General features: G+C 32.1%; 3 protein-coding genes across 4 annotated transcripts; all 3 read right to left on the reverse strand.

The window, feature by feature from the left end:
• Nucleotides 1-353: 353 nt before the first annotated feature.
• LOC114931391 (uncharacterized) lies at nucleotides 354-2,833 on the reverse strand. Its single transcript, XM_029303380.2, has 3 exons — nucleotides 2,495-2,833; nucleotides 1,345-1,681; nucleotides 354-1,130 (listed from the first exon to the last, which is right to left on the reverse strand). Exons 1-3 carry the CDS (start codon nucleotides 2,609-2,611, stop codon nucleotides 1,024-1,026), a joined length of 561 nt encoding a protein of 186 aa, XP_029159213.1. The 5' UTR covers nucleotides 2,612-2,833; the 3' UTR covers nucleotides 354-1,023.
• A 316-nt stretch (nucleotides 2,834-3,149) lies between these two features.
• Nucleotides 3,150-5,480, reverse strand: LOC114931390 (uncharacterized). The gene is made up of 4 exons (XM_029303379.2): nucleotides 5,073-5,480; nucleotides 4,166-4,508; nucleotides 3,551-3,949; nucleotides 3,150-3,464 (listed from the first exon to the last, which is right to left on the reverse strand). The coding sequence occupies exons 1-4, from the start codon at nucleotides 5,187-5,189 to the stop codon at nucleotides 3,448-3,450; spliced, it is 876 nt and encodes a 291-aa protein (XP_029159212.1). The 5' UTR covers nucleotides 5,190-5,480; the 3' UTR covers nucleotides 3,150-3,447.
• Nucleotides 5,481-5,813: 333 nt separating this feature from the next.
• LOC146725287 (ribosome biogenesis protein BMS1 homolog) lies at nucleotides 5,814-10,270 on the reverse strand. Of its 2 annotated transcripts, XM_085488752.1 has the most exons (3): nucleotides 9,714-9,780; nucleotides 9,124-9,538; nucleotides 5,816-9,012 (listed from the first exon to the last, which is right to left on the reverse strand). In XM_085488752.1, the coding sequence occupies exons 2-3, from the start codon at nucleotides 9,489-9,491 to the stop codon at nucleotides 6,141-6,143; spliced, it is 3,240 nt and encodes a 1,079-aa protein (XP_085344878.1). In that variant the 5' UTR covers nucleotides 9,492-9,538; nucleotides 9,714-9,780; the 3' UTR covers nucleotides 5,816-6,140. The 2 variants fall into 2 exon arrangements, with proteins under 2 accessions (XP_085344842.1, XP_085344878.1); XM_085488716.1 differs by having other exon boundaries at nucleotides 5,814-9,012; nucleotides 9,124-10,270.
• Nucleotides 10,271-10,380: the final 110 nt, after the last annotated feature.

The raw sequence follows: 10,380 nt of genomic DNA on the forward strand, positions 1-10,380 counted from the left end.
AGTCGAAAAATTTGAATGAAAAATGTAAAGCTCTCTATAAATTGAGGCAAAGAAAAAACAATAAAACTGAATTTTAATCTTAATATGAAAAAATTATATACCTATATATAGAAAGTGTTTTTTTGCATTCCAAAATACAGACGAAAATGCAATAAATCCAATTTAATACAGAAAAATAAAAAATATATCTTAAGGATAAATGTAGATAACTTATATTTAAAAAAAAAGAATGGAGATTTTTATTAAAATTAATTTAATTATAAGATAAAACAATATATGAAATACACAAAAAATAATGTAAAAATTGAATTTTGTTACATTATAAATATAGCAATCAAATAAAAAAAATTAAAAACGAGATACATATTTATTTATATTTGAACGTATTGTACACAAGTTTTATTGTGTAGTTACATCTTGCATAGTTTTTATATCACAAATTAAAAATAAAAAAAGTATACAAGATATTGCAAGTATCTCATACAAGGAAACCTACAACTTTTGAACATAAAAAATATAACTACATATATATGTATCTGGTACATTGTTAATTAACTTTTACACAATAACAAATTAAATGTACGTTTCTCTCTTTTGTGCACCTATGTGATGTAAACATAAAATTCTATTATTTGCATTCTTTTGCTTTTTAATTCTCGTTACTTCTTTGCTGATAAAATATTACAACAAAAAATTATATATATATATATATTAAACAAATTAAAGAGAAAATCATTATCAGATTATAAATATAAAATAATTAAAATATTTCTTTACTTTATTCTTTTTTTCTTCCTTTGATTCTTTATCCGTATCTTTCTCTGATTCTTTATCCATATCTTTCTCTAATTCATTATCCATATTTTTCTCTGATTCTTTATCCATATCTTCCTGTGATTCTTGATCCGTATCTTCCTCTGATTTGTTATCATCCATTTCATCCATAGATAATGCATAGTACATCATATGTGTATATCATGAAAGATTTGAAGAACTCGAAGAAGTTGAAGAATCTGAAGATGTTTAATTCAGTCTAGGTTTGACAATCACGTTTTTATTAATCTTGAAATATGCAATCACATCTTCGACATCAAATTTATTTCCTGACTGCTTCAGAGGCTCAAAAACTTCTGTAAATATATAATTATTCACATATTATAATTGAAATAATTTAAATTATTATTTGCATAAAAAATAAAGATATAGAAAACTAAGATTTTCAATCATTTATAACTGTCTTAAAAGTTTAACTGTTTTAAAATTTGCACTGTAAAATATACAACTTAAAAATAGTATTGTTTTCTTCTATATATAAGACAATTTATTAAAATTATTAAAACATACCTTTAAATTGTGTTGTTAAATTTGCTATACATATTTCAGAAATTTCTCTTTCTATGTTCTTCTGAGAATTCTTCTTTACTTCTTTGATTCTCTGTCTTAATATTTTAATTTTATGTTCCATCTTTTTTTTCTCCTGCATTTGTAGTGTTCTCAATTTTTGCATTTTTATTCTAAACATTTTTACTTCTTGTGTTTTCATATTTAATATTTTTTGCCATTTTTGTTCTTCATTTTTTATACTTTTTTCATATTGCAATCTCTCAGCAATGCTTGTTTGTACTTTGTCTTCTAATAATGCAATTTTTTTAAATAGATCTTCATTCTTAACTAAATTTTGCTGTAACAAAACAAACAAATCAACATTTTCTAGATAGTGCAGGATCAAATATAATCCTATTTATTATATATTAATTGTATTTGGCACAATCAATTTTAAAGTATTTTAAGTATTAATATGTATAAACGTAAATTTTAAATATTAATATGTATAAATATATTTAATTGATTTCATAATGAGTTGTCATTTCCCATGTCTAGACATCTAGCAAAATATAAAACATTAAAAAATGTTACAACAAATGGGATCAGTCAATCAAGTTTCTGTAATTGAACAGATAATAAAGTTTAACTATATTTCTCATATATGTACTATCTGTACATGAATATATATTTTTTATTCATATGTTGTGCCACAACATATTGTATATTTTAACGATAGGTTTATACACATTTAATTGTATGCATATAAAATTAAAAAAAAAATATATATATATATGATATATTGCATAATTTGCGCAATATACATGCTTATAAAAAAATATACAAATTTCTATTACACATGCAAGAAATTATTTGTAAAGTTTTATTATATTTCTCATACATAAGTATGTTTCTTCATATGTTGCGTCATAACATATTGTACTTTAATGATACATATTTGATCATATGCATATAAATAAAATGCATCATAAAATATATATATATATAAAATATATTGCATAATTTAGGCAACATACATAATTATAAAAAAAAATATATTACCTAATTTCTATTACACATGCAAGAAATTGTTTTTATTAATTAAAACTGATTGACATCTGTATGAATAATGCAGATTACAATTAATTTAAATCTTTACATTCTTTCTTACCTCACTCTTGTTAATATCTACATGCTGTTTTTTCTTCGTTGTTAAAACTGGATCCAGGATATTTGATTCCATTTTGTCAGAAAGTATTTTCGACCGTTTCTTTGTTTGTCGAGGCATCTTATAGATAATTAATACAATTATAATTAATATAGAATCTTCTTATATACTTGCTACAGAATATATGAGTTATGAACCCTTGGTGTGTCAAATTTGATGGAAAAACTACTTCTTTATAGCGTATTCGCTTTTCACAACAAAGACGTAACGTGCAAAATGCAAAGACGTAATATTTTTGAAACAAATGATTGAAGACCTAAGACGAAAGTTCACGAATATAAAGTCGCGCGAAGCATTAACCAATCATGACAAAGAATTCTTTACAAACTTAGTTTTAATTGGTCAATCAGACGCTTCGAAGCACCTGTATGGTATTCCTGATTTTTCTTCCCAACTAAATTTCTAGAGAGTGCAAACTAAATGAAAAAATAAGTTGGCAATGATTTGTTACATTAAAATTTTCTAGAAATTATCTAATCGATATTATCATTATCAATACGTTCGAAAAATTAATATATATTTTTATTAAAAGTAAACAAATGCAAAATTTAATTTTCCTATATTAAAGTAGCAATTGAAAAAAAAATTAAAAATGAGATACTATACATATTTGTTTATAATTGTACATATTATACAAGTTTTATTGCATAGTTACATCTTCCATAGTTTTTATATTATCAAAACTTAAAAATAAAAATATATTTAAAAAATTTCTCATATAGAGAAACTTATAACTTTTGAACATAAAACATAAAGAATATGGTTACATATGTATGAATCTGGTACATCGTTAACTTTAACACAATAAAAATTAAATGTACGTTTCTCTTTGTGTACCTATATGTGATGTAAACATAAAATTCTATTATCTGCATCCTTTTGCCTTTTAATTCTCATTACTCTTTTTCTAATACTAAAATATTACAACAAATATATATATTAAACAAATTAAAGAGAAAACCACTATCAGATTATAAATATAAAACAATTAATCCTTACTTTCTTTTTTTTCTTCCTTCGATTCTTTATCCATATCTTTCTCTGATTCTTTAGCCACATCTTCCATTGATTCTTTATCCGTATCTGCCTCTGATTCTTTATCCGTATCTTCCTCTGATTCTTTATCCGTATCTTCCTCTGATTCTTTATCCGTATCTTCCTCTGATTCTTTATCCGTATCTTCCTCTGATTCTTTATCCGTATCTTCCTCTGATTCTTTATCCATATCTTCCTCCGATTCTATGTAATCCATTTTATCCATTGAAGAAGTTGAAGAAATTGGAGAATCTGAACATGATTTATCCAGTAACCTTCTAACAATACTATAATTCTTGATAAATTGATTCGCATCTTTGACATCAAATTTATATCCTGACTGCTTTAGTGGCTCATAAACCTCTGCAAATATATAATTATTCTCATATTATATTTGAAATAATTTAAATTACTATTTACGTAAAGAATAAAGATATAGAAAACTAAGATTCTCAATAGTTTATAATTATATAAAAGTTTAACTGTTGTAAAATTTGCACTATAAAAATATACAACTAAAAAATAACATTGTTTTTTTCTATATAAAACAATTTACATATAAAATTTGTTAAAACATACCTTTAAATCTTGCTGTTAAATCCGCCGTACTTATTTCAGAAACTACTCTTATTAAATCCTTATTGGAATTCTTCTTTAATTTTTCGATTACCGCATTTAATGTTTTAATGTTACGTTCCATCTTTTTTTTCTCCTGTATTTGTAGTTTTCTCAATTTTTGTATTTTTATTTTAAACATTTTTATTTGTCGTGTTTTCATATTTAATGCTTCTTGCCATTTTTGTTCTTCATTTTTTATTCTTTTTCCATATTGCAAGTTCTCAGCAACGATTGTTTGTACTTTGTCTTCTAACAATGCAATTATTTTTAATAGATTTTCTTTATCATTCTTCGCTAAATTTTTCTGTAACAAGACAAATAAATTAATATTTTCTGGATATTACAGGATCAAATATAACCTTATTTATTATATAATAATTATATTTGGCACAATCAATTTTAAACAGTATTAATATGTATAAATAAAATATTTTTAATATTCATTTTGTAATAAATCGTCATTACCTGTCTAGAGACATTTAGCAGAAAGTAAATCTTTCAAAAATGTAAAACAACAAATTGGATTATTCAATCAAGTTTTTGTAAATTGAGTAGATATATAATAAAGTTTTATTATATTTCTCATACATGAGTATGTTTCTTCATATGTTGTGTCATAACATATTGTACTTTAACGATAGGTTTATACATATTTGATCATATGCATATAAATAAAATGCATCATAAAATATATACATATACATATATATTTTTTTATAATTATGTATGTTGCCTAAATTATGCAATATATTATATTACCTAATTTCTATTACACATGCAAGAAATTGTTTTTATTAATTAAAACTAATTGACATCTGTATGAATAATGCAGATTACAATTAATTTAAATTTTTACATTCTTTCTTACCTCACTTTCGTTAGTATCTACATGCTGTTTGTTCTCTATTGTTGAAACTGGATCCAGGATATTTGATTCCATTTTGTCAGAAAGTACTTTCGACCGTTTCTTTGTTTGTCGAGGCATCTTGTAGATAATTAATACAAATCAGAATCTTCTTATATACTTGCTACAGAATATATGAGTTATGAGCTCTTTGTGTCAAATTTGATGCAAGAACTTTTCCTACTTCTTCACCGTGTATTCGTTCTTCGCAACAAAGACGTAATATGCAAAATGCAAAGACGTAATATTTTTGAAAGTAATGAAGACTGAATGCGCGGGACGAAAGATTACGAATGTTAAGAATTCTTTATTAACTTAGTTTTGATTGGTCAATCAAACGTTGCCAAGCACCTATAGCGTCTTTACGATTTTCTCTCCAACTAAACGCAAAAACAAGTTGGCTATTGTTTGTTACGTCAGGAACTTTCTAGTAATTATCTATCGTATTGGTAGTCGATATATCGATATGTTCGAAATATTAATCGTGCAATGTACATATATATTTTTAAAATTTTTTATTATAATAAAAATAATAAATATTAAGGATGTAATAATATTTTTTAATTATTATATTTTCTATCTTTTAATTATAATTATACAAGCACTATTGAATTATCATTTGTTATTATTTATGTATCAATAGGAATTTCGTAAATTTAATTAAATTATTATAAAATATTACACGATTTTGCAAATAATGGGAGAAGATATAAAATTTGAAATTTATTTGAAACATTATACACTTAACAAAAGATAAAATAAGTTTTTTTCTTTTCACATCTCTTTTAGAAATAAATACATGACAAAAAAAAAGTAGAACAAAAAGTTTTTTCCATTGCACCGATTAAGTTATTAAATGAAGCATTTTTGAAATTCTTATTAGAATAATATAAATGCATATATTATTACGGTATTATATACATTATACATATATAATATATGGTTATATAATATTATATAATAATGTACACTTTATAACCGGCAATCTTTTGCAATGAAAATATCAGTCTTTCATAGTCGCAATTAAAAATCTTATCGTTTCTTTTTATTCTCCAGTTTACTAAGATCCCTGAATATCTCCTTCTTTATCTGCTTCTGCTTCTTCATCTTTTTGGCTTCCTCCTCCGCGACTCGCGCCTGATACGCCGTTATCCTCTTCGTCGTGGCCTCTTTCATCTGCCTCTCCTTCTTTGCGTGATACGTCCTGATCATCCTCGCCACACGCGCGATCTTCTCCTCGCTGGATTCACGCACCACCGCGACTCGAGTTTCCTTGGGCTTACGCAAGTGTGGCAGAGACTGAAGCTTAGGCTTGTCCCTGTACGGGAGCTCCTTCTGCAACTTGCGCGGGATAGACAGCGGCTTGAACACCTTGACGTCCCGTTCGATCGGCGTGTACATGGAGTTCTCGTTGGCCACGGCGCGAATATTTTTCTCTCGCTTCAACTGGCCTGTAGTCCTCATCCCTCGCCACTGATTCTTCTCCGCGGGTGGCAGGAGCAACGATATCACCGGATTGTAATAGGGCGTCACGTCAACCTTACACCACGTTTTGCAGAACACCGTGTCGCTCAGCATGATCTTGTCCTCAAACGTGGCACGGAAGCAACCCTCCTTTTTGCCTTCAGCCCTCTTAATCTGACCCCGAATACCTGAAACAGTCTTAATTCGGGCACCCTCGAACTTTGCGACCTCGAGGGCGCTGTTGAACATGCCTTCGATAAACGCGGTCTTGCGGTGAATCCTCTGGGGCACGCCGATAAGCTTGAGCTTCTTCATCACCCGCGTACTCTTGTCCATCTCCACGATCGAGCCGGTCGCCGCGATGCGAAAACCCGGTTCCTTGCCCGCAACATCCTGTATCGCCAATACCCCGGTACTCTGCGGAGTGATCGGGCCCCAAAAGTGGGCCATACACGCCACATGCTCCGGCGTGTACTTTAACATTCGGTGGCGCAGATTATCCTCCAGTTTCGAGTAAATCGGCAACGATTGGAATCTACGCCAGCCTACGGAGAATATAAGCGGGTCGCGGCTCTTCAGGATCTTGGAGTACCATCGGTGCTTCTTGATCCGCGCTTGCACGTAGCCGATGTTCTCCTCGCCGTGCAACAGGCCTCCGATGATAATTGGATACGTTGGGTCCAGATTCGTGATCAGTTCACACGGTACTTCCTCGAATTCTAAACGTACATACATGCCGGGACGGTAACCTTCTAGTTGCACTCTGACATCGTCGTCCAGTCCTTCGAACTCGGACTTGTTGATGCCTGCTTGTCTTTCCACCTCGGCTTTTAACTCGTCGTAGTACGTCTTATTTTCCGTATTGTCATAATTCGCATCAAATTGCTCCTTCAGCTTCTTCTTCTTTTCCAGAAGCTTCTTCTTTTCTTCCGTCTCTTCCGCCGATAATTCTTTGGGAGTTGCGTTTTCCGCTTTATGTTTCTCTCCGGTCTCCAGATCCTCGAAGTCACCAAAAACATCCTCATTGTCCAGTTTTAAAAGCTCCTCGGCATCTTCTGATTCTTTCCACTTACCCGTCACAAAACGGTTAACTATTAATGCTTTGTTCTCCTCTAGCAACCAATCGCGCGGACTCTCTGTCGAAAAGAAAACGGACTCTTCCTGATCCTGTAAATCTCGTTCTTGTATTTTCTGCTGTTGTTGTTCTTGCACTACTCGAAATATCCCGCCTAAATCTTCGTTAGCTTTCTTCTTCTCCTCCTCCTCCTCTTTCTTCTTTTCTGTCAGATTTGCGCTCTTATTAAATGCACCGTAAACCATCTTCATCAGATTTTTGTTGTTCTGCTGGCGATTGACGAATGCTTCTCTCGCTTTCTCAGCTAAATTTCTCTTCCACTTCAACTCGTCCGCGACTTCTTCCTCGTTCTCGTCCATCTCAATGTCATCCTTTTCTTCTTCTTCTTCATCGTCTTTTTCGAATGCATTATCCTCGAAATCGCTAGCCTGATAGTCTACTTCTAATCCCGCGCGCGAATCTTCATCGCTGAGCTCATCAAAACTTTCATTATCATTGGTTTGCTGCGTGTTTTTCTTAGTTGATTCTAGAAAATTCAGTGCTTCTGAAATCTTATTCTTTATCAGTTTATCTGATTCCTTACTCAGAGAATGATATACATCTGTACTTTCTTGCAAAACATTCTTATCGCTCGTTAATTTAGATTTATCGAGATTGTCATTTTCAACAGTTGCATTAATCGAAGTTTTACTCTTTTTCTTCTTTGTCATATTGTCTTCTACATTACTTTTTCTCTTAACGCCTTTTTCATTTGGTTCTTCCGAAATTTCCTCATCTTCATCGTCATCACTTGATTCATCTTCATCGTCACCTTCATCATTTTCATTCATTTCATCATCATCGTCGTTATAATCATCTTCATTTTGATGTTTTGCCTGATCATTATCGTCATCCTTGTCCAGGACATTTTCTGATTCCTCATCTGCTGTATCATTGAATATTACTCTCCGCCGTTTCCTTCCATTATCCATCACCAATTCGCCTGTGTAAGGAGCCATGCTTTCATTCACGTCCTTTGACTTTATCGGGGCAGCATCACTGAATAACTGTAGTTCGCTGTGCTGCAATTTCTGATCAAGTGTCTCCTGTGTATCCATAAGAGCACTCGCCAGTCCTGTATCCTCGTCTTTGTAGGAGTGGCTTCCACCTAATTCCATATACACTGCGTCCTTGTCGTAAACTATACCGCCAACGCCGGAGAATGGCGCATAAATCAGTCGCTCCTTTTCCACTAAAGCTCGCTTCTTTATTTGTTCCGGAAGTGGACAGGGATCCGATAGAAAATTAACATCCTTGATTTTCATATCTCCGCAACCTGGTATATGAATGGACGACTCCTTGTTCAGAGGAATTCCTCTGACATACCTAGAAGCAAATATGAATTAATTTAAATATATATATATATATATATAATATATATATAATATATGTGTGTATGTATAAGATTTTAATATGTATATAAATTTTTATACATACCCATATAAACTAACAGTTCTATCAACTTTTCGATTCTTCCTAATCAACTCTGGTGGTGTCAGGTCTTCTATTCTGTCGGCAAGTATATAAGGATGAGTAGTGCGCCAGGCCAGTGGCCTAAACTTCATAACCGATATGAAACGTGCCAGGTTCTTTATCTCGGAACGAAGATACTCATCGTGCAGCAATCCAGAGAGATGGAACAACTTTGCACCTGCGTACACCTCTGTCCAGAAGCGGTGTTTCAGGGTCTTCTTGATCTTCCTCATCTGCGCTGCATTCTTAATCAAATCCAGATGAGTGAGGACACCCATTATCCTCGGCATGCCGTGCACGTGGCACATGTTTAGGAACTCGAATATCTCCATTTCGAATCCGAAGGAGGCGTCCACCAGCAGTAGCACCAGGTCTGCAACTTTGGCAAGATCGATCATGCAGTTCAGATCATTGTTGCACTCCATGAAGGTGATCCTCTGCTTCTTCCCGGCCACGACGGTGACCGGGCCGAGGATATTCGTCAAGGGTTGCCTGACATAACTTTTAATCAAGCACTGAATGACCAGAGATTTTCCCACTTTCGGGGGACCTACCACTGCCACGAGGATCGGCGGCGGCTCCAGGGGTGTCCTATCGATTAAGGGTACATGCTGCTTCTTGGTCTCGATGTCTTGCTTGCGCCTGAATCTCCTCTCCGCTTTAATTGCCGAGTTGAAGGTGAACGCTTTCGGATTTCTCGGCATCTCCGACGTCGAGTTCTGCTTCTTCTTGGCGTTCTTCTTCTCGGCTTTGCGGCCCGCATTGCGATCTCGATGACTTTTATGCTTCACCGCGTCGTTATCCATCGTTCTCTTTAAAAAATGTTACTTGTAAATCGAGGAAATCATTTAGCACGTGTTTATTTTAATAATTAATTTTTTTTTTTTTATTAATATTTAATGTGCCTTCAACCAATTTGAGTCCAGTTCTGATTATTTAGGCACTTTAAACACTTGTACTTTTCAATGCACTTATACAGTCTTGTACACTTTGTTCAGTTATTATTCTTTCAACTGATTGAGGCTTAATTTTAATAATTAACTCCATTCCCAGGTTAGGACTTGGTCCATGTGATCGAAACGAAACAAGAACTTTGAAAGTTTAAAGCTGTGACTATATAAATGTAAAAGAGAGTATATGGACTACAAATTTTTCGCCTATAATAAAATTAGACTAGAAATGCTTCCTTTGTTGTTTTTTTGGACAAATTGCGCAAAAAAT

The sequence above is a fragment of the Nylanderia fulva genome, unplaced genomic scaffold (genome assembly GCF_048542155.1).
Source record: "Nylanderia fulva isolate GAGA-0341 unplaced genomic scaffold, ASM4854215v1 Scaffold1, whole genome shotgun sequence".
NCBI lineage: Eukaryota > Metazoa > Arthropoda > Insecta > Hymenoptera > Formicidae > Nylanderia > Nylanderia fulva.